Genomic DNA, 24,627 nt, shown 5'->3' with positions numbered 1-24,627 from the left:
TAAGAGAGTTGAGGGTTGAGGGTCGAGGTTCAGGACGAGGGGCAAGGGGCATGATGAGGATCTGGGGAATGAGCAAGGGTCAAGGGAAGTGCCGATGGGAGACTCCAGAATCAAGGGGAGGATCAAGGGGATATTTGGTCAATAGGAGAGTCGAAGGACAAGGGACAAGGCAAGTAGCAAGGGGCAGATGGCAAGGGGAAGGGTTGAGAGGAGAGTGGAGAGTTGAGGATTGAGGGGAGAGTCGAGAGTAGAGAGAAGGGTCAACAGTCGAGGAGAGAGTCAAAGATCGGGGTTAAGGTGGGGATCAAGGGTCATGGGGTATCAAGGGTCAAGGCAGGGGGTGAGAGTCGAGGAGAAGGTCGAGGAGAAGGTCAAGGAGAGTGCTGAGGGAAGTTTTGAGGGTCAAGGGGTGACTCAAGAATCAAGAGGGGAGAGGGTCAATGGGAGAGTTGAGGCCGAGGGAAGAGTTAAAGGATGAGAAAAGAATCAAAGGTCAAGGTGTGGAGCAAGGGGCGAGGATTGGGGACGCAAGGTAAGGGTCAAGTTGAGGGTTGAGGAGAGGGTCAATGGGAGTGTTTTAGGGAGATTTGTGGGCTGAAGGGAGAGTCGAGAATTGAGGGTTGAGGTAAAGGTCAAGAAGAGAATCTTGGGTCGTAGGAGCTGTCGAGGGTCAAAGGGAGGATTGATGAGAGGGTCAAGGGGTAGTTCAAGCAGAGAGTCAAGGGTCGAAGAGAGCATCAATAGGAGGGTCAAAGGTTGAGGGGAGAATCGATGGTTGAAGGGGATTCAAGGGTTCAGGGATGAGGAGGAAGTTGCAGGTCAAAGGGATCAAGGGTAAATGCGAGTAGCAAGGAACAAGTTGTGAGGGACGTGGGGAGAGCGAGTCAAGTGGAGAGACAAGGATCGAAGGGAGTTTTGACAAAAAGACAGGAGAGTTGAGAGTGGAAGGGTGAGTTGAGTGCAGAGTTAAGGGTCCAGGGAAGAGTTGAGGAATGAGTCAAGGGTCGAATGCAGATTTAAGAGTCTAGAGTCAAGTGGAAAGCAGAGAGGAGAGGATCGAGGGGAGTTTGGCGGGTCATGGAGAGTCAAGAATCAAGGGTCGAGGTTAGGATTGAGGGGAGAGTCTTGGGTTGAAGGAAGTGTCAAGAGGAGATTCAAAGGTTGAGGGGAGAGTCATGGATGGAAGTGGGAGTCAAGGGGAGAGCCAAGGGTCAAGGGACAAAGAGAGAGCTGCGGGTCTGGGGTCAAGGGTCATAGTGAAGAGCAAGGAACAAGTTGCGAGGGGCGAGGTTGCGAGGGGTGTGGGGAGGGCAAGGGTCAAGTGGAGAGACAAGGGTTGAGGGGAGTTTTGATGGATGAGGGGAGAGCTGAGAATGGAGAGGTGAGTTGAGTGCAGAGTCAAGGGTCCAGGAGAGAGTCGAAGGAATGAGGGAGGAGTCAAGAGTCATGGGGAGATTCAAGATTCTAGGGTCGAGTAGTGAGTGGACAGTAAAGGGTCAAGGGTTGAGGGCTGAGGGTCGAGTAGAGAGGTGAGAGCCGAGGGTCAAGGGAGGAATTGAGGTATGAGGAAAGAGTCAAGAGTTGAGGCTAGAGTCAATGGTTGAGGGTTTGGTGAGAGTTGAGGGACATGGCGAGCGGAGTGGCAAGGTGAAGGTCCAGGGGCCAGTCGAGGAGTATGTTGAGGAGAGTTTTGTGGAACAAGGGAACAAGTGGTGAGTCAGAATTGAGGATGAAGGGGAGAGTTGAGGGTTGATGGGAGAGTCAAGGGTCAAGGAACAAATTAAACGGTGAGGGGTGAATGGCAAGGAGTGAGTGGAGGGGTGAGTCAAGGGGAGATTTGAAATTAGAGTCAAGGGTCGAGGAGAGAATCAAGGGTGCAAGGACAGTCGAGAGTCCAGAGTCAAGTGTTGAGTGGAGGGTCGAGGGTCAATTTGGGAGCCAAGGGTCAAGGGGATAGTTGGGGTAGAGTTGTGAGTTGCAGGATGTCGAGGGTGTCAAGGGATTAGGGGAGAGTATAGGGTCAAGGGTTAACATGAGTGCCGAGGTATGTTTTGATGTCCAAGGGGAAAGTCAGGTGACATGGATTGAGGGGAGAGTTGTGGGGAGGGTCGAGTGGATCATCAAGTGGAGTGTCAAGGTTTGAGGAGAGAGAAAAGGGTCTAGAGGAGAGTTAAGGGTCGACTGTCAAGGAGGATCAAAGATTGAGGGTCGAGGCGAGGATCAATGGCCAAGGGGGTGTCACGGGTCAAGGTAAGGTAGTAGGTCAAAGCAAGGGGCGAGGGGTGAGGCATAATGGGCAAGGGTTTAGGGGAAGGTCAAAAGGAAGGTTGAGGAAAGTTTTGAGGGTCGTGGGGAGACTCAAGAATCAAGGGGCGAGGTTAAGGTCAAGAGGCGGGTCAAATGGAGAGTCAAGGGTCAAGGGGTGAGTCAAAGGTTGAAAAAAGCATTGAGAAGAGAGTCAAAGATTGAGGGGAGAGCCAAGGGTCGGGAGAAGGGTCAAAGAGAGAGTCAAGGTGAGAGTTGAAAGAAAGGGGTCAAGGGTGGAGGGAAGAGCCAAGGGTCAAGTGGAGGCTCGAGAGGAGAGTTGAGGTCTGAATCAAGGAGAGAGTCGGGAGAGAGTCAAGGGTCATGGGACGAGGAGAGAGTTCAGGGTTGAGGGTCAAGGGTCAATGGACAGAGTAAGGGTCAAATTGTGAGAGGCGAAGTTGCAAAGGGTGTGGGGAAGACAAGGGTCAAGTGAAGAGACAAGGGTCGAGGGGAGTATTGATGTATAAGGGGAGAGGTGAGTTGAGCGCAGTCAAGGGTCCAGGGGAGATTCAAGAGAGTCAAGTGGTGAGTGGAGAGTGGAGAGGCGAAGGTTGAGGACCGAGTGGAGTGGTGAGACGTGAGGGGAGTATTGAGGGGAGTTTGTGGGTCGAATGGATAGTCAAGCATCGAGGGCAAGAGTTAAGAGTCAAGTTGAGGAGCAAGGGACGAGGAGCAAAGGGTGAGAAGGGGGTTGGGGTTGAATAGAGAGTCGAGCGTCGAGATGATGGTCAAGAATCAAGGGGAAAGTTGAGGGGTGAGGGAAGGGTCGAGGGTCAAGCTGAGAGTAGAGGATTGAGGGTCAAGACGAGGGGTGTCAGCATTGGAAGGGGCATGGGTCGAGTGGAGTATCGAGAGGAGGGTTGAGAGTGAAGAAGAAAGTCAAATGTCATCGAGGGGCGAGTTGAGGGTCAAGAGTCAAGTGGAAAGTCAGGGTCAAGTGGAGAGTGTCAAGGGTCGGGGGAGAGTCAAGGGGAGTTGAAGGTCAAAAGGAGAGCCAAGGGGAGAGATGAGAGTCGAGGATTGAGGCTCATGTTGAGAGTCAAGGGGAAAGTTATAGTCAAGGATCGAGGGTTGAGTGGAGGTTTGAGGGCAGATTCAAGGGTCAAGGGGTGAGTTGAGAGTTGAGGAATGAGGATCACGGTGAGGGTTGAGAGTCAAGGCGATAGGCAAGGGTTGAAACAAGGGGTGAGACTCGAGTGTTGAGGGAATATTCAAGGATCGAGAGAAGAGTCAAGGGTCAAGGGGAGAGTTGAGGGTCAATGATCGAGGGAAGATTCAAGGGTAGTGTTGAGGGTCGAGGGTTGATGGTCAAGTCACATGGTGTGGGGCAAAGTGCGAGTATCGAGGCAACGGTCAAGGGGAGGTGTGAGGGTCAAGGCGAGAGTCAATGGGAGAGTTGAGGATCAAGAGGAGAATCGAGGGCACTGTTGAGGGTCAAATGTCAAGGAGGGTGTTAGTTTGCGATCAGCAGGAAATCAGCAAGCTTAAGCAGTGGGGAGCATGGGTTCAGATCAGGGTCAACACTAGTCCAAAGCTAGAACCTGGGTCCAGATTTGTGCTGCAGAGACAGTGTGATGCGGTGGGGTTCAGAATTCTCTGACCCACTGACCCCAACAACAGCTCTTCAACCCGCTCCACACCACCTCCTCACTCTCCCTTCCTTCTCCTTTGCCCCATCCCCCATCACCTTCCTCACTGCTCCCCATTCCCCTCCCCACCCTTGCCTCACCCCCTCCCTCTCCCCTCCTGATCACCTTCCACCCTCCTCCTTCCCCATCCTCCCCCTCCCTTATCCCTCCCCTTTCTCCTCCAGCTATTTTCCCCTCAGCCTTCTCCGCTTCCTCTCCCCCATCCTGCAACACATGACCCAGCAACGATGCCTGACCTCGGCTTGCTGTGCCTGTGGTAACTGGGGCAGCGGAGTATTGCAGTCCGGGCTGTAATGGTCACAGTAATCGTAGGCCGCTCGGGGATCTGGAACGATCAACAGCTGCTGGATATCCCCCTGAGAACACAGAAACAACAGAGAAGTCCCATAAGAAATCATCGCCAGGGGCACAAAACCAATGGTAGAGCAGGAATGATGGGTCGAGTGGCCTAATTTTGCACTTATATCTCAGAGACCTTGCATCTCCCAACAGGCAGACACAGAGACAACACACTCAGACAGGGTAGATTCCAGGTAAAATCTGCAGAAATATTGGAATCACTCAGCGAGCTGGGCTGAGCTGGAGGGGAGTGGGTTCAAGTTCAGGGTGATCATGTCCAGAGATGTTTAAACTGATCACAACCCTGTCTCAGCCTGGACAGCTCTTGGAAATATAAACTCAGTACCTCCCCTCCCACAGTGTGATCCTCCCTCTCTTCCCACCCGTGGTGAGGAAAATGATGCCGCGGAATTTGGAGAGTGTGTCGGAATTCTGTGCCAATGTACAGCGGGGTGCCTGACTGCAGTGCGCCAGTCCGGTCCCCCGGGGTGATGACAAACAGATTTCCCGCTGCCGCTCTGCTCTGCATCAGGTTTCCCAAGCATCTGGAGAACATTAAAATCAGCCAAAGACACAAGCAATCTCTCACACTTGTTCTCCTGCTAAATACTGCATAGCAAACTATAAACTGCAACATTTGGGCTTCCGAATGAGTAAACCAGTAAACCTACAGGGCTTGGCTGGGAGTTTACACAGAAGCACAGACAGACAATTCACACAATCAACAGATGCTTTCAGTGGTGAAACAAATTGATTAATCATGTAATCTCAGAAAGCGTGGATTTAGCAAGCGAGAACAAGGAGACACAAATGAAGCAAAGAATGAAATGTCATAGACGTGACATTTCAGTAGTTTGACAACCTACCTCGACATTGAGGTTTCAGCCAGGAAAACATACCACTCGGGTCACAAGGAACAGAATGGACACAGGCAGAGCTGTGGGTAACTGTGTACAGGTCAGCATGTCTCTCTACTAGCGGGACTGTCTGTAGGTCTGGGAGTGATGGTGCCAGGGGAACTGTGTACAGGTCGGAGTGTGATGGCTCTGGGGATTCTGTGTGTGTGGCGCTGCTGGAAATACAGTGTACAAATCTGTGTATGACCATGCTGGGGTTACCATGTGCTGGTGAGGTAGTAACAGGGGACAAAAAGAAAGGCAGATGAACTTCATGGATACTTTGCAACTGTCTTCACTATAGAAGACACTCATAGTACGCCAGAGGAAAAAGTGCCAGGCAAACTCAAGGGTCTAAAGGTGGATAAGTCACCTGGACAAGACAGAGTCCTGAGCGAGGTTGCTGAAGAGATACAGATGCGCTGGTCGCAATCTTTCTAGAATCACTTGATTCTGGCATGGTACCAGAGAACTGGAAAATTGCAATTGTCACTCCACTCTTTAAGAAGGGAGAAAGGGAAAAGAAAGGAAATGACAGGCCAGTTAGGCCAACCTCAGTGATTGGGAAAGTGTTGGAATCTATTATTCAGGGTGAGGTTTCAAGGTACTTGGATGCTAATGATAAAATAAATCAAAGTCAGCATGGGTTCTATAAAGGGAAATCTTGCTTGGCAAATCTGTTAGAGTTCTTCAAGGAAGTACTTAGAAATTAGTACAGTAGAGCACATTACAGGCCAATCAGCCCACAACATTGTGCCAACCTTTAAACCCTGCCTCCCATATACCCCCCCCCCACCTTAAATTCCTCCATATACCTGTCTAGTAGTCTCTTAAACTTCACTAGTGTATCTGCCTCCACCACTGACTCAGGCAGTGCATTCCACGCACCAACCACTCTCTGAGTAAAAAACCTTCCTCTAATATCCCCCTTGAACTTCCCATCCCTTACCTTAAAGCCATGTGCCCTTGTATTGCGCCGTGCTGCCCTGGGAAAGAGGTGCTGACTATCCACTCTATCTATTCCTCTTAATATCTTGTGCACCTCTATCATGTCTCCTCTCATCCTCCTCCTCTCCAAAGAGTAAAGCACTAGCTACCTTAATCTCTGATCATAATGCATACTCTCCAAATCAGGCAGAATCCTGGTAAGTCTCCTCTGTACCCTTTCCAATGCTTCCACATCCTTCCTATAGTGAGATGACCAGAACTGGACACAGTACTCCAAGTTTGGCCTAACCAGAGTTTTATAGAGCTGCATCATTACATCGCGACTCTTAAACTCTATCCCTCGACTTATGAAGGTTAACACCCCATAAGCTTTCTTAACTACCCTATCCACCTGTGAGGCAACTTTCAGGGATCTGTGGACATGTACCCCGAGATCCCTCTGTTCCTCCACACTACCAAGTATCCTGCCATTTACTTTGTACTCTGCCTTGGAGTTTGTCCTTCCAAAGTGTACCACCTCACACTTCTCCGGGTTGAACTCCATCTGCCACTTCTCAGCCCACTTCTGCATCCTATCAATGTCTCTCTGCAATCTTCGACAATCCTCTACACTATCTACCACACCACCAACCTTTGTGTCGTCTCCAAACTCGCCAACCCACCCTTCTACCCCCACATTCAGGTCGTTAACAAAAATCACGAAGAGTAGAGGTCCCAGAACCGATCTTTGTGGGACACCACTAGTCACAACCCTCCAATCTGAATGTACTCCCACCACCACGACCCTCTGCCTTCTGCAGGCAAGCTAATTCTGAATCCACCTGGCCAAACTTCCCTGGATCCCATGCTTTCTAACTTTCTGAATAAGCCTACCATGTGGAACCTTGTCAAATGTCTTACTAAAATCCATGTAAATCACATCCACTGCACTACCCTCATCTATATGCCTGGTCACCTCCTCAAAGAACTCTATCAGGCTTGTTAAACACATTCTGCCCTTCACAAAGCCATGCCGACTGTCCCTGATCAGACCATAATTCTCTAAATGCCCATAGATCCTACCTCTAAGAATCTTTTCCAACAACTTTCCCACCACAGATGTAAGGCCTACTGGTCTATAATTATCCAGACTATCCCTACTACCTTTTTTGAACAAGGGGACAACATTTGCCTCCCTCCAATCATCCGGTACCATTCCTGTGGACAACAAGGACATAAAGATCCTAGCCAGAGGCTCAGCAGTCTCTTCCCTCGCCTCGGAGAAGCCTGGGGAATATTCTGTCAGGCCCCAGGGACTTATCCGTCCAAATGTATTTTAACAACTCCAACACCTCCTCTCCCTTAATATCAACATGCTCCAGATCACCAACCTCACTCATATTGTCCTCACCATCATCAAATTGCCTCTCATTGATGAATACTGAAGAGAAGTATTCATGGAGGACCTCGCTCACTTCCACAGTCTCCAGGCATATCTTCCCACCTTTATCTCAAATTGGTCCTACCCTCACTCCTGTCATCCTTTTGTTCTTCACATAATTGAAGAATGCCTTGGGGTCTTCCTTTACCCTACTCGCCAAGGCCTTCTCATGCCCCCTTCTTGCTCTCCTCAGCCCATTCTTAAGCTCCTTTCTTGCTACCCTACATTCCTCAATAGACCCATCTGATCCTCACTTCCTAAACCTCATGTATGCTGCCTTCTTCCACCTGACTAGATTTTCCACCTCACTTGTCACCCATGGTTCCTTCACCCTACCATTCTTTATCTTCCTCACCGGGACAAATTTATCTCTAACATCTCGCAAGAGATCCCTAAACATCGCCCACATGTCCATAGTACATTTCTTTGCAAAATCATCATCCCAATTCACACCCACTAGTTCTAGTCTTATAGCCTCATAATTTGCCCTTCCCCAATTAAAAATTTTCCTGTCCTTTCTGATGCTCTCCCTTTCCGTGATAATGCTAAAGGCCAGGGAGCAGTGGTCACTGTCCCCCAGATGCTCACCCACTGAGAGATCTGTGACCTGACCCGGTTCGCTACCTAATACTAGTTCTAGTATGGCATTTTCCCTTGTCGGCCTGTCAATATACTGTGACAGGAATCCGTCCTGGACACACTTAACAAACTCTGCCCCGTCTAAACCATTGGAACTAATCAGGTGCCAATCAATATTAGGGAAGTTAAAGTCACCCATGATAACATCCCTGTTATTTTTGCACCTTTCCGAAATCTGCTCCTTGGTATCTCTGCTGCTGCCAGGGTGAAAAGCAGGGTGAATAAAGGAGAGGCAGTGGATGTCACTTTCTTGCATTCTCAGAAGGCGTTTGATAAGGTGTTTAACAAGATAAAATCCTATGGTGTCCCAGGAAAGATACTGGCATGGATAATGTAATGACTGAGAGACAGGAAATAAAAGGGGCCTTTTCTGGTTGGCTGCTAACAACTAGTGGTGTTCTGCAGGGGTCAGTACTGGGAGTGCTACTTTCCACATTATTTGTCAATGATTTGGATGATGGAATTGATGGCTTTGTGGCAAAGTGTGTGGATGAAACATTGATAGGTGGAGGGGTAGGTAGTGCTGAGGAAGCAATGTGATTGCAGCAGGACTTCGACAAATTGGAAGAATGGGCAAAAAAGTAGCAGATGGAATACAATGTTGGGAAGTGTATGATATTGCATTTTGGCAAAAGGAACAATAGTGCAGACTAATATCTAAATGGGGAGAAGGTTCAAACATCAGAGGTGCAGAGGGACTTAGGAGTCTCTTGCAAGACTCCCAGAAGGTTAATTTACAGGTTGAGTCTGTGGTAAAGAAGGCAAATGCAATGTTGGCACTTATTTCAAGAGGAATAGAATATAAAAACAAGGAGGTAATGCTGAGGCTTTATAAGACACTAGTCAGGCCGCATTTAGAGTATTATCAACAGTTTTGGGCCTCATATCTCAGAAAGGATGTGACGTCATTGGAGAGAGACCAGAGGAGGTTCACGAGGATGAGTCCGGGAATATATGAGAAGCAATTGGTACTTTTAGGCCTGTACTCACTGGAATTAAAAAGAATGCGGGAGGATTTAATTGAAACCTATCGAATGTTGTCAGGACTAGATAGGGTAGATGTGGAGAGGATGTTTCCTGTGGTGAGAGTATCCTGAACTAGAGGGCACAACCTCAAAATTAAGGGGCAACCTTTTAGAACAGGGGTAAGGAGGAATTTTTTTAGCCAGAGTGTAGTGAATCTGTGGAATGCTCTGCCACAGACATCAGTGGAGGAAAGTCCATATGTATATTTAAGCTGGAAGTTGGTCATTTCGTCATCAGTCAGGGCATCAAAGGAGATGGCGAGAGGCAGGTGTATGCTATTGAGTGGGATCTGGGATCAGCCATGATGGAATAGCAGAGCAGACTTGATGGGTTGAATGGCCTAATTCTGCTCCTATGTCTTACAGTCTGTGTGTGATGATGCTGGGGTACTGTGTACAGGTCCGTTTATAAACGTGTTGGGAGTACTGTGTACAGGTCTGTGTATGACCGTGCTGGGGTACTCTGTACAGGTCTATGTTGTACATGCTTCAATGCAGTGTACAAGAGTGGCACTGGATCACAAAAGCAGACAGAACCACAGAGGTAAAACAGGCCATTTGGGATTTCTAGTCCCTGACTTCCAGGAGGGCTGCCCGAATCATAGCCATTGATACCCCATGTAGAAAGGCTTTTATATTCTGGTCCCCTTGAAATAAATGCCAACATTGTATTTGTCTACTTCACCACAGACTCAACCTGTAAATTAACCTTCTGGAAGACTTGCATGAAGACTCATTAGTCCCTCTGCATCCCTAATGTTTGAATTATTACAGGCCTTTTCCAGCTTCCTTTGCAGTCTCAACCCCACAATTGGCTAGTATTTGGAGGCCAATATATGATTCCCATAATGGTTTTTTAACCCTTGCAATTTCTTAACTCCACTCACAAAGATTCAACGTTCTCTGAGCCTATGTCACCTCTTTCTAAAGACGTAATTCCATCTCTCACCCACAGAGCCACACCACCGCCTGTGCCTTCCTCCCTGTCCTTTGGATACAAAGTATATCCTTTGATGTTAAGCTCCCAACTATGGCCTTCTTTCAGCCAAGACTCAGTAATACCAACAACGTCATACAGACCTATCTCTAATTGTACTATGAGTTTGTCCACCTTATTCTGAATGCTATGCACATTTAAATACAGCACCTTCAGTCCTGCATTCTTCGCCCTTTTGAATTATGCCTCTGTGGTACAATTTAACTCTCTGATACGTTAGCATTTGTACCCAATCCTTCCTTACATTTATGTTACACACATCATCCATTTGTAAACCTGCATCTCATCCTCAACTCTATCACACTGGTTCCCATCCCCCTGCCATATTAGTTTAAACCATTCCCGACAGCTCCAGTAAATCTGCCTGGAGGAATATTGGTCCCCCTCGGATTCAAGTGTAACCTGTCCCTTTTGTACAGGTCACACCTGAGGGACTAGACTGCAGGAAGAGATTAAGCAGGTTGCTGTGTTATTCATTCAAAGTTAGAAAATGAGGGTTGACTTTACAAAATAATTAGGAGCATAGGGAGGGTCTTTTTTCCCCGAGATTGGGGTTCTGCTCACTTCTCAGCGACTTTTACTCGGCTCTGTGCTGAACTGATGCTGAGGCTGCCGTCTGCTCCAGCTGCTCTGGGCTTCATGTCTATTTTGGTTCGGAATGCAATTTGCTTACTTTTGTTGTTTGCACGATTTGTTTTTTTTCTTTCTGCACATGGGGCATTTGACCATCTTTTTTATGGGTTCCATTGGGTTTCTTCATTTTATGGCTGTCTGCAAGGAGCCGAATTTCAAAGTTGAAAGTAAATACATAGTTTGATAATAAATGTACTTTCAACTTTTGGGCAATCAAGATCCAGAGGGCAAAGGTTTGAGAGGAGAGGGGAAACTGAAGGGTCACATTTTCATTCAGAAGATGGTCCATACCAAGGACCAACTACCAAAGGAAGTGATTGAAGCAGGTACATTAACAACATTTAAACGTAGAAACATAAAAAATAGGTGCAGGAGTAGGCCATTCGGCCCTTCAAGCCTGCACCGCCATTCGGTACGATCATGGCTGATCATCCAACTCAGAACCCTGTACCTGCCTTTTCTTCATACCCCCGATCCCTTTAGCCACAAGGGCCATATCTAACTCCCTCTTAAATATAGCCAACAAACTGGCCTCAACTGTTTCCTGTGGTAGAGAATTCCACAGATTCACCACACTCTGTGTGAAGAAGTTTTTCCTCATCTTGGTCCTAAAAGCCATCCCCTTTATCCTTAAACTGTGACCCCCTGTTCTGGACTTCCCCAACATTGGAAACAATCTTCCTGCATCTAGCCTGTCCAATCCCTTTAGAATTTTATACGTTTCAATAAGATCCCCCTTCAATCTTCTAAATTCCAGTGAGTCTAAGCCTAGTTGATCCAGTCTTTCATCATATGAAAGTCCTGCCATCCCAGGAATCAATCTGGTGAACCTTCTTTGTACTCCCTCTATGTCAAGAATGTCTTTCCTCAGATTAGGGGACCAAAACTGCACACAATACTCCAGGTGTGGTCTCACCAAGGCCTTCTACAACTGCAGGAGTACCTCCCTGCTCCTGTACTCGAATCCTTTTGCTATGAATGCTAGCATACCATTCACCTTTTTCACCACCTGCTGTACCTGCATGCCTACTTTCAATGACTGGTGTACAATGACACCCAGGTCTCGTTGCACCTCCCCTTTTCCTAATCAGCCACCATTCAGATAATAATCTGTTTTCCTGTTCTTGCCACCAAAGTGGATAACCTCACATTTATCCACATTAAATTGCATCTGCCATGAATTTGCCTACTCACCTAACCTATCCAAGTCACCCTGCATCCTCTTAGCATCCTCCTCACAGCTAACACTGCCGTCCAGCCTCGTGTCATCCGCAAACTTGGAGATGCTGCATTTAATTCCCTCCTCTAAGTCATTAATATATATTGTAACAACTGGGGTCCCAGCACTGAGCCTTGCGGTACCCCACTAGTCACTGCCTGCCATTCTGAAAAGGTCCCGTTTATTCCTACTCTTTGCTTCCTGTCTGCCAACCAATTCTCTATCCACATCAATACCATACCCCCAATACCGTGTGCTTTAAGTTTGCACACAAATCTTGTCAAAAGCCTTTTGAAAATCCAAATATACCACATCCACTGGTTCTCCCCTATCCACTCTACTAGCTACATCCCAAAAAATTCTTTGAGATTCGTCAGACATGATTTTCCTTTCACAAATCCATGCTGACTTTGTCCGATGATTTCACCGCTTTCCAAATGTGCTGTTATCACATCTTTGATAACTGACTCTGGCATTTTCCCCACCACCGATGGATGTGAGGCTAACCGGTCTATAATTTCCCGGTTTCTTTCTCCGTTCTTTTTTAAAAAGTGGGGTTACATTAGCCACCCTCCAATCCTCAAGAACTAATCCAGAATCTAAAGAGTTTTGAAAAATTATCACTAATGCATCCACTATTTCTTGGGCTACTTCCTTAAGCACTCTGGGATGCAGACCATCTGGCCCTGGGGATTTAACTGCCTTTAGTCCCTTCAATTTACCTAACACCACTTCCCTACTAACATGTATTTCCCTCAGTTCCTCCATCTCACTAGACCCGTCAGTCCCCTACTATTTCTGGAAGATTATTTATGTCCTTCTTAGTGAAGACAGAACCAAAGTAGTTATTCAATTGGTCTGCCATGTCCTTGTTCCCTATGATCAATTCACCTGCTTCTGACTGTAAGGGACCTACATTTGTCTTAACCAATCTTTTTCTTTTCACATTTCTATAAAAGCTTTTACAGTCAGTTTTTATGTTCCCTGCCAGCTTTCTCTCATAATCTTTTTTCTTTTCCTAATTAAGCCCTTTGTCCTCCTCTGCTGGACTCTGAATTTCTCCCAATCCTCAGGTGTGCCGCTTTTTCTGGCTAATTTGTATGTTTCTCCTTTGATAGTATCCCTAACTTCCCTTGTCAGCCACATTTGAAAGGTACTTGGACAAGGACACAGGCAGGAAAGGTTTAGAGGGATGTGGGCCAAATTTAGCCAGATGGGATGAGCTGAGATGGCAGACCTGGTTTGGGCTGAAGGCTGAAGGGCCTGATTCCGTGCTGTGTGACCCTATAACTCTGCAGCATCTCTTGGAACAATAAATTGGGAACAGATTTTCTCAGGGAAATGTACAGAAGAAATGTGGCAAATGTTCAGTGGATATTTGCATGGAGTTCTGCATAGGTACGTTCCAATGAGAGAGGGAAAGGATGGCAGGTTACAGGAACTGTGGTGTTCAAAGGCTGTTGTAAATCTAGTCAAGAAGAAAAGAAAGCCTTACGATAGGTTCAAGAAACTAGGTAACGATAGAGATCTAGAAGGTTATAAGGCTAGGAAGGAGCTTAAGAATGAAATTAGGAGAGCCAGAAGGGGCCATGAGAAGGCCTTTGCAAGCAGGATTAAGGAAAACCCCAAGACATTCTACAAGTATGTGAAGAGCAAGAGGATAAGACATGAGACAATAGGACCAATCAAGTGTGACAGTGAAAAAGTATGTATGTCACCGGAGGAGATAGCAGACGTAACCAATAAGGAAAAGGCTGATATGTTTGTAGAGGTGTTCCAAGCGTTACACAGTTCTGGAGAGTTAGGTGATTTGAGAAAGGAAATTATGTTAAAGGAAATCAAATATCGCTGTGATGATTGTACGTTCTAGTATCAATTGTTTGGCAACAATAAAGTATAAAGTATAAAGTATTAAAAAAGCATTTCAAAATAGAGAAGTAATGGTAAGTGTATTTCTAGATATTGAAACAGCATATGACTCACTATTGAAGGATGGCTTATTAATTAAACTCTACCATGCGGGAATTAGAGGTAGAATGTTTAATTGGATCAAAGATTTCCTTAAGCAAAGGACAATTCAAGTAAGAATAGGCGGAACAAGCTCCAAGTCAGTTAAAATAGGTAATGGTACCACTCAAGGAAGTGTCATTAGTCCAGTTCTTTTTAATGTCATGATAAACGATATCTTTGATCAGGTAGGGACAGGATTTGGCAAATCATTGTTTGCAGATGATGGTGCAATCTGGAAAGGAGGAAGAAACATCAAGTATATATTAAGGCAGGTACAAAATGCTTTAAGATCACTTGAAAACTGAGCTAATAAATGGGGTTTCAGGATTTCTGCTTCTAAGTCCAAATACATGATTTTTGGCTTTAGAAGAAAGATTCCTGATTGTGAATTGTGTCTATATGATTCTCCACTAGAAAGAGTCAAGGTATTCAAGTTTTTAAGTGTCTGGTTTGATGAAAGACTAACTTGGAGGGTTCATATAGATAAAACAATTGGAAAGTGTGAGAAAGTTTTAAATGTTATGAGAAGTATTGCTGGATGCAACTGGGGAGCAGGGTGGGAAACTATGTACTTAATATATCTAGCTACGATTAGATCAGTTATAGATTATGGTTGTATTGCTTATGGTTCCATTGCTACGGCAGTGCTTGGAAAACTAGACACTGTGCAGTCCAAAGCGCTTAGACTCTGTTGTGGAGCTTTTAGAACAACATCAGTCCCGGCATTATGTGTGGAGATGGGAGAAGTGCCTCTACATTTAAGACGAATTCAGTTGGGCCTGCAGTATTGGGTAAAACTAAATGGATTCAATCACAGCTGTCCATCCAAGTGTCTTTTGCAGGGGAAGTCAGAGCGCCAAAGTAAAATTAAAAGATACCCATTTTTAGATTTGGTTAATAACTGGGCTGTGAAATTGAAACTGACTGAGGAAGACATAGCTGACCAAATTTGCTTGCCACCCGTCCCTTTTTGGCTCTTTCCAGAACCAGAAGTAGACCTATTTCTCCTTTTTCAGCTTCAAGGAAGCAGTGCAATTTCATCAGCGTTGATCACAAATGAGTATTTAAATAATAAATGGGGATCTTATCTGAAGATTTTTACTGATGGCTCAGTGGACCCAGAGAGCAGTAGGGCAGGATTTGGGATATATGTGTCTCAACTTGGAGTTAAGATTGGTCACCGGGTTTCAGATGGTGTTTCTGTCTTTGCAACAGAATTATTAGCAATCCTCTGGGCCTTATGGTAGATAGAAGACTCTCGACCACGTAGGGTTATCATTTGTTCGGATTCTGCTGCTGCCTTAGAGTCTATAAAAGGGAGTAAATCAAAAGCTCGTCCTGACATAGTTATTGAGATTCTCTTAGTGTTGTTTAGAGTAGGGAAGATGGGTTGTGCAGTTAGATTTTCATGGATACCTGGGTATGCTGGGGTGGAGGGAAATGAAATTGTGGATGGCATTGCAAAGTCTTCCTTACAGAGCAGGCAAGTAGAAATTAGAGTTCCCCTAGGCAGAGCAGAATTGAGAAGTAGGATTAAAAAAGGTATAGAGAAGAAGTGGCAGGAGGATTGGAAAAATGAATTAAGGGGCAGGCATTATTTTTCCAGTCAACCACTAGTTAAAAAGATCTCAGATTGTTACCTTTTAAGTCGTAGAGATGTGGTGAAATTTACAAGACTTAGGTTGGGGCATTGTGGGCTGAACTATTATTTAAAGATAATAGGAAAACATCCTACTGGATTATGTGACGGTGGTAGTCCAGAGACAGTCCAGCATGTTTTGCTGAGCTGTAATCAATACAAAACTGAAAGAAGCATGTTGTTCAAGAGGCTATCTGGCTTAAATGTATTTTGGTTTTCTATTAAATCTTTGTTTGGCCATCAAGAGAACCAACATCTGATTGAAGAGTCTATTATTCAGTTTATACGTGAGACTAGGTTGTATTTGAGAATTTGAGTTCCTTGAAGTTCTATAATTAATTATACATCCTGCGGAGGGCTGTAATATGCCTAGATGCATCAAAACAGGAAGAAGAAGAAGAAGAAGAAGAGCAGCCTCACAAAAGGTTCAAAAACTTGGGTAATGATAGAGATCTAGAAGATTATAAGGCAAGCTGGAAGGAGCTTAAGAAAGAAATTAGGAGAGCCAGAAGGGGCCAAGAGAAGCCCTTGGCGAGTAGGATTAAGGAAAACCCCAAGGCTTTCTAGAAGTACATGAAGAGCAAGAGGATAAGATGTGAGAGAATAGGACCAATCAAGTGTGACAGTGGAAAAGTGTGTATGGAACCAGAGGAGGTAGCAGAAGTACTTTGTTTCAGTGTTCACTACAGAAAAGGATCTTGATGATTGTAGGGATGACTTACAGCGGACTGAAAAGCTTCAGCATGTAGATATTAAGAAAAAGGATGTGCTGGAGATTTAGAATATAGAACATAGAAAACATACAGCACAATATAGGCCCTTTGGTCCACAAAGCTATGCCGAACATGTCCCTAACTTAAAACTACTGAGGCTTTACCCATAGCTCCATGTAGCCATCAAGGAGTCTGTTAAAAGACCCTATCGTTTCCACCTCCACCACCACTGCTGGCAGCCCATTCCACAAACTCACCACTCTCTGCGTAAAAACCTTACCCCTGACATCTCCTCTGTACCTACTTCCAAGCACCTTAAAACTACGCCCTCTCGTGCTAGCAATTTCAGCCCTGGGGAAAAGCCTCTGACTATCCCCACGATCAATGCCTCTCATTATCTTATACACCTCTATCAAGTCACCTCTCATCCTCCGTCGCTCCAAGGAGAAAAAGCCGAGTTCACTCAACCTATTCTCATAAGGCATGCTCCCCGATCCAGGCAACATCCTTGTATATCTCCTCTGCACCCTTTCTATGGTTTCCACGTCCTTCCTATAGTGAGGCGACCAGAATTGAGCACAGTACTTCAAGTGGGGTCTGATCAGGGTCCTATATAGCTGCAACATTACCTCTCTGCTCTTAAACTCAATCCCACAACCGATGGCCAATACACCATATGCCTTCTTAACCACAGAGTCAACCTGCATAGCAGCTTTGAGTGTCCTATGGACTCACACCCCAAGATCCCTCTGATCCTCAATGATTTTGGAAAGTATCCAGTTGGATAAGTCGCCCGAACTGATGAGATGTACCCCAGGCTACTGTGGGAAGTGAGGGAGGAGATTGCTGAGCCTCTGGCGATGATCTTTGCATCATCATTATGGATGGGAGAGGTTCTGGATGATTGAAAAGTTGCAGATGTTCTTCCCTTATTCAAGAAAGGGGGTAGAAATAGTCCAGGAAATTATAGACCAGTGAGTCTTACTTCAGTGGTTGGTAAGTTGATGGAGAAGATCTTGAGAGGCAGGATTTATGAACATTTGGAGAGGCACAATATGATTAGGAATAGTCAGCATGGCTTTGTCAAGGGCAGGTCATGCTTTACGAACCTGATGAAATTTCTTGAGGATGTGACTAAACACATTGATGAAGGAAGAGCAGTAGATGTAGTGTATATGGATTTCAGCAAGGCATTTGATAAGGTACCCCATACAAGACTTATTGAGAAAGTAAAGAGGCATGGGATCTAAGGGGACATTGCTTTGTGGGTCCAGAACTGGCTTCCCCACAGAAGGCAAAGAGTGGCTGTAGACAGGTCATATTCTGCATGAAGGTCAGTCACTCAGTGGAGTGCCTCACAGATCTGTTCTGGGACCCCTACTCTTCGTGATTTTTATAAATGACCTGGATAAAGAAGTGGAGGGATGGGTTAGTAAATTTGCTGATGACAGAAAGGTTGGAGGTGTTGTGGATAGTGTGGAATTGAATGTTTAATACAGTAGTAATGATATTTTAATCTGAATGTCTTCACTGTCTTGTAAGTAAGACCATAAGACAATAAGATATAGGAGCAGAAAATAGAATTAATGGTAAGACTCTTGGCAGTGCGAAGGATCAGAGGGATCTTGGGGTCCAAGTCCATAGGACACTCAAAGCTGTTGTGCAGGTTGACTGTGGTTAAGAAAGCATACGGTGCATTGGCCTTCATCAATCATGGGATTGAGTTCAAGAGCCGAGAGGTAACGTTGCAGCTATACAGAGCCCTGGTGAGATCCCACTTGGAGTACTGTGCTCAGTTCTGGTCGCCTCACTATCGGAAGGATGTGGAAACCATAGAAAGGGTGCAGAGGAGATTTACAAGGATGTTGCCTGGACTGGGGAGCATGCCTTATGAGAATAGGTTGAGTGAACTCAGCCTTTTCTCCTTGGAGTGACGGAGGATGAGAGGTAACCTGATAGAGGTGTATAAGGTGATGCGAGTCATTGATCGTGTGGATAGTCAGAAGCTTTTTCCCAGGGCTAGAATGACTAACACAAGAGGGCACAGTTTTAAGATGCTTGGAAGTAGGTACAGAGGGTATGACAGGACTAAGTTTTTTACGCTGAGAGTGGTGAGTGCGTGGAATGGGCTGCCGGCGGCAGTGGTGGAGGTGGAAACAATAGGATCTTTTAAAAGTCTCCTGGACAGGCACATGGAGCTCAGAAAAATAGGAGAATATGGGCAATCCTAGGTAATTTCTAAGGTAAGGACATGTTTGGCACAGCTTTGTGGGCCGAAGGGCCTGTATTGTGCTGTAGGTTTTCTATGTTTTCCAACATCCTTTGTGTGATATGCAAACGTACTCACCCTCCCGTCCACTTGCTCATGCAAGTCAGTTGTAAAAATCACAAAGAGCGGGAGTCCCAGAGCAGATCCCTGTGCAATACCACTGGTCACTGAACTCCAGACAGAATATGCTTTATCTCTTCTTTCTGTGTGCAAGCCATTTCCAAATACATTCAGACAGGTTTTCCTGTATCCCGTGCTCCTGACTTTCTGAATGAGCTTACTATGGGAACCTTGTCAAATACCTTCCTAAATTCCATGTATACCCCATACACTGCTCTGCCTTCATTAAAAATTTTTGTTGTTTCCTCATAGAACTTAATCAGACTCATGAGGCATGACCTGCCCCTCACAAAGCCATGCTGAGTATCCCTAATCAGACTTTACTCTCCAAATGCTCAAAAAATCCTGTCTCGAAGACTCCTCTCCATTAGTTTGCCAACTACTGATGTACGACTCAGTAGTCTGTAATTCCTAGGTTTATTCCTATTACCTTTCTTGAAGAATGGACCAATTTTGTTACCCTCCATGACTGCATAACTTATACATAAACACCTCTATCACAGTTATTCCACCACAACCCCTGGCAGCTCAGTCTGATCACCCACCACTCCTTACACAAAAAATCCTTGTCCCATACAGTTTCTGAACTTGCCCCTGCTTTATTAGACATTTCATCCCTAGGACATCTTCCGATAGCCCCAGAGCCAAGCTGGCTGTGGCTCTGGTTGCCTCAGTGTTAGGAAGAATGTTATGAAGCAACAAGGTCCATGAAAGATTCACCACCTAGAGGACATGGGTTACAAGAGGAGGCTGGGTAGGCTGTTACTGTTTTCTCTGGAGCATAGGAGGGTGAGGGGTGGCCCTTCGAGAAGTTTATGTGTAGATGCTGAACAGCCACTAGCATTTTCTCATCGTGGGGGAGGGTATTGTTTTAGATGAGGAGCAGAGATTTAAAGGACCTGATGGGCAACATTTTCCGCACAGACACTGGTGAGTATATGGAATGAGCTGCCAGAGAAAGTTTTATTTACAACATTTAACAAGCATGTGGAGAAGTACATGGACAGGAAAGGTTCAGGGTATGGCAAATGGAATGAGTGTAGGTAGGCACTCTGGTCAGCATGGACCTGTTGGGTTAAAGGACCTGGTTTAGTGCTATGATCATAAGACCATAAGACACTGGAACAGAATTAAGCCATTCAGCCCATTAAGTCTCCTCTGCGATTCCATCATGGCTGACTTATTATCCCTCTAAACCCCATTCTCCTGCCTTCTTCCTGTAACCTTTGACAGCCTGACTAGTCAAGAATATATCAACTTCCACTTTAAATATACCCAATGACTTGGCCTCCACAGCTGTCTGTGGTAATGAATTCCAGGGATTCGCTAATTAAAGAAATTCCTCCTCATCTCTGTTCTAAACGGATGCCCTCTATTCTGAGGCTGTGTCATCTAGTCATAGACTCCTCCACTATAGGAAACATCCTCTCTACCTCCACTCTATCTAGGCCTTTCAATGTTCATTAGGTTTCAATGAGATCCCCCCCTCATGCTTCCAAACTCCTATAAGTACAGGCACAGAGCTATAAAATGCACCTCATATGACAAAGCTTCCGATCCTGGGATTACTCCTCTGGACCTTCTCCAATACTATCACATCTCTTCTTAGATAAGGGGCCCAAAACTGCTCACAATACTCCAAATGCTTTCTGACCAATGCCTCATAAAGCCTCAGCAATATAACTTTGCTCTCGTATTCTTGAAATAAGTGCTAAGATTGCATTTCCGTTCCTCACCACTGACTCAACCTGAAAGTTAACGTTTCCGAATCCTGAACATGAATTCTCAAGTCCCTTTGCATCTCAGATGTTTGAACTTTTTCCTCATTTAGAAAATAGTCTACACATTTAATCCTTCTACCAAAGTGAATCCCCATACAGTTCCCTACACCATATTCCATCCATCACTTCTTTGCCCATTTTCCCAACACTACCTGCCCCTCCACTTACCTTGGTATCATCAGCAAACTTGGTATAAAGGCATCAATCCTGTCCTGCACATCATTCGCATGGAATGTAAAAAGAAGTGATCCCAACACCAACCCCTCGGCACACTACTTGTCACTGACATCCTTCCGTTCTTCCCACTCTTTGCCTCCTGCCAGTCAGCCACTGCTTTATCCATGCTAAAATATTTCCTGTAATACCATCGGCTCTTATCTTGTCAAGCAGCCGCTTCTGCAACACCTTGTCAAATACCCAATGTCCACTAACCTGCCTTTCACAATCCTGCCTGTTAATTCCCTTTAAGGAAACAATGCAGACTTTGACCTCATCCTCAACAATGGACTCCAACACCTTCCCGACCACTGATGTCAAACTAACTGACCTAAAATTTAACTTCTTCTGCATCCCTCTCTTCATAAAGAATGGACTGACATTTGTAATACTCTAATCAAATAACTTTGAATCTATAACTATATGAATGCCACACTGTGGGAAGGGCATTACCAAAGGAGGGTCAACCTATGCGACTGAGGGAAGGACATATTGTGGGAGGGGTGGTACTGAGGGAGGGTCACACTGTGGGAGGGGTGGTACTGAGGGAGGGCCACACTGTGGGAGGGGTGGTACTGAGGGAGGGCCACACTGTGGGAGGGATGGTACTGAGGGAGGGTCACACTGTGTGGGGGTGGTAGTGAGGGAGGGTCACACTGTCGGAGGGGTGGTACTGAAGGAGAGTCACACTGTGGGAGAGGTGGTACTGAGGGAGAGTCACACTGTGGGAGGGGTGGAACTGAGGGAGGGTCACACTGTGGGAGGAGTGGTAGTGAGGGAGGGTCACACTGTCGGAGGGGTGGTACTGAAGGAGGGTCACACTGTGGGAGGGGTGGTACTGAGGGAGAGTCACACTGTGGGAGGGGTGGTACTGAAGAAGGGTCACACTGTGGGAGGGGTGGTACTGAAGGAGGGTCACACTGTGGGAGGGGTGGTACTGAGGGAGGGCCACACTGTGGGAGGAGTGGTACTGAGAGAGGGTCACACTGTGGGAGGGGTGTTACTGAGGGAGGGCCACACTGTGGGAGGGGTGGTACTGAAGGAGGGTCACACTGTGGGAGGGTTGGTACTGAGGGAGGGTCACCCTGTGGGAGGGGTGGTACGGAGGGAGGGGCACTCTGTGGAGGGGGTGGTACTGAGAGAGGGCCACACTGTGGGAGGGGTGATACTGAAGGAGGGTCACACTGTGAGAGGGGTGGTACTGAGGGAGGGCCACACTGTGGGAGGGGTGGTACTCAGGGAGGGTCACACTGTGGGAGGAGTGGTACTGAGAGGGTCACACTGTGGGAGGGGTGTTACTGAGGGAGGGCCACACTGTGGGAGGGGTGGTACTGAAGGTGGGTCACACTGTGGGAGGGGTGGTACTGAGAGAGGTTCACACTGTGGGACGGGTGGTACTGAGCGAGGGTCACACTGTGGGAGGAGTGGTACTGAGAGGGTCACACTGTGGGAGGGGTGTTACTGAGGGAGGGTCACACTGTGGGAGGGGTGGTACTGAGGGAGGGTCACACTGTGGGAGTCTTGGTACTGAGAGTGTCACACTGTGGGAGGGGTGTTACTGAGGGAGGGTCACACTGTGGGAGGGGTGTTACTGAGGGAGGGTCACACTGTGGGAGTGGTGGTACTGAGGGAGAGTCACACTGTGGGAGGAGTGGTACTGAAGGAGGGTCACACTGTGGGAGGGTTGGTACTGAGGGAGGGTCACCCTGTGGGAGGGGTGGTACGGAGGGAGGGTCACTCTGTGGAGGGGGTGGTACTGAGGGAGGGCCACACTGTGGGAGGGGTGGTACTGAGGGAGGGTCACACTGTGGGAGGAATGGTATGGAGAGAGGGTCACTCTGTGGAGGGGGTGGTACTGAGGGAGGCCCACACTGTGGGAGGGGTGGTACTGAAGGAGGGTCACACTGTGGGAGGAGTGGTACTGAGAGGGTCACACTGTGGGAGGGGTGTTACTGAGGGAGGGTCACACTGTGGGAGGGGTGGTACTGAGGGAGAGTCACCCTGTGGGAGGAGTGGTATGGAGGGAGGGTCACTCTGTGGAGGGGGTGGTACTGAGGGAGGGCCACACTGTGAGAGGGGTGGTACTGAGGGAGGGTCACACTGTGGGGGGTTGTTACTGAGGAAGGGTCACACTGTGGGAGGGGTGGCACTGAGGTGGGGTCACACTGTGGGAGGGGTGGTACTGAAGGAGGGTCACACTGTGGGAGGGGTGGTACTGAGGGAGGGTCACACTGTGGGAGGGGTAGTACTAAGGGAAGGAGGCAGGTTGCGAGGAGGATTACTCGTGGGCATGGTCCTGGGCCTGGCCAAGTTGGCCATTCACTGGCCTAGGCAGCGGACAGTGCAGGGCGCGGCCTGAGATAATTGTCTGTCCCTTTTCATGCTGGCTGTCCTTGGAGAGGGAGCAAGTGGTTGGAATGGGTACATTGGGGGATTTTGGGGAGCAGTGGGCCCCCCAGGGAATTGAATGTTTAATATAGCAGTAATGGTATTTTAATTTGATTGTCTTCACTATCTTGTAAATACGACCATAAAACCGTAAGATGTAGGAGCAGAATATAGAATTAATAGAATGTAGAACATAGAATAGTACAGCACAGTACAGGCCCTTCGGCCCACAATGATGCGCTGACCCTCAAACCCTGCCTCCCATATAACCCCCCACCTTAAATTCCTCCATATACCTGTCTAGTAGTCTCTTAAACTTCACTAGTGTATCTGCCTCCACCACTGACTCAGGTAGTGCATTCCACGCACCAACCACTCTCTGAGTAAAAAACCTTCCTCTAATATCCCCCTCGAACTTCCCACCCTTTACCTTAAAGCCACGTCCTCTTGTATTGAGCAGTGGTGCTCTGGGGAAGAGGTGCTGGCTATCCACTCTATCTATTCCTCTTAATATCTTGTATACCTCTATCATGTCTCCTCTCATCCTCCTCTCCAAAGAGTAAAGCCCTAGCTCCCTTAATCTCTGACCATTATTCATACTCTCTAAGCCAGGCAGCATCCTGGTAAATCTCCTCTGTACCCTTTCCAATGCTTCCAATCCTTCCTATAGTGATAGAAACATAGAAACATAGAAAATAGGTGGAGTAGGCCATTCGGCCTGTCGAGCCTGCACCGCCACTCAGTACGATCCTGATCCCTTTAGCCACAAGGGCCATATCTAACTCCCTCTTAAATATAGCCAATGAACTAGTCTCAACTGTTTCCTGTGGCAGAGAATTCCACAGATTCAGCACTCTCTGTGTGAAGAAGTTTTTCCTCATCTCAGTCCTAAAAGGCTTCCCCTTTACCCTCAAACTGTGACCCCTCATTCTGGACTTCCCCAACATCGGGAACAATCTTCCTACATCTCGCCTGTCCAATCTCTTTAGAATTTTATATGTTTCAATAAGATCCCCCCTGAATCTTCTAAATTCCAGCAAGTACAAGCCAAGTCGATCCAGTCTTTCATCATATGAAAGTCCTGCCATCCCAGGAATCAATCTGGTGAACCTTCTTTGTACTCCCTCTATGGCAAGAATGTCTTTCCTCAGATTAGGGGACCAAAACTGCACACAATACTCCAGGTGTGGTCTCACCAAGGCCTTCTACAACTGCAGCAGTACCTCCCTGCTCCTGTACTCGAATCCTCTTGCTATGAATGCCAGCATACCATTTGCCTTTTTCACCGCCTGCTGTACCTGCATGCCCACTTTCAATGACTGGTGTACAATGACACCCAGGTCTTGTTGCACCTCCCCTTTTCTAAATCGGCCACCATTCAGATAATAATCTGTTTTCCTGTTCTTGCCACCAAAGTGG

The 24,627-nt window shown here is 46.8% G+C and overlaps 1 protein-coding gene across 1 annotated transcript in view; it reads right to left on the bottom strand.

Moving 5' to 3' along the window:
- Positions 1-24,627, bottom strand: part of LOC140206422 (uncharacterized) — a 340,374-nt gene that overhangs the window by 298,389 nt on the left and 17,358 nt on the right. Inside the window, exon 4 of the mRNA XM_072274789.1 lies at positions 4,193-4,312. Within this exon, the coding sequence (XP_072130890.1) occupies positions 4,193-4,312 (120 nt within the window). The remainder of the gene's footprint in view (positions 1-4,192; positions 4,313-24,627) is intronic.

The sequence above is a fragment of the Mobula birostris genome, chromosome 12 (assembly GCF_030028105.1).
Source record: "Mobula birostris isolate sMobBir1 chromosome 12, sMobBir1.hap1, whole genome shotgun sequence".
In the NCBI taxonomy this organism is placed as follows: domain Eukaryota; kingdom Metazoa; phylum Chordata; class Chondrichthyes; order Myliobatiformes; family Myliobatidae; genus Mobula; species Mobula birostris.
Note: the sequence above shows the minus strand (reverse complement) of the source record. Positions and strands in the feature narration are given on the sequence as shown.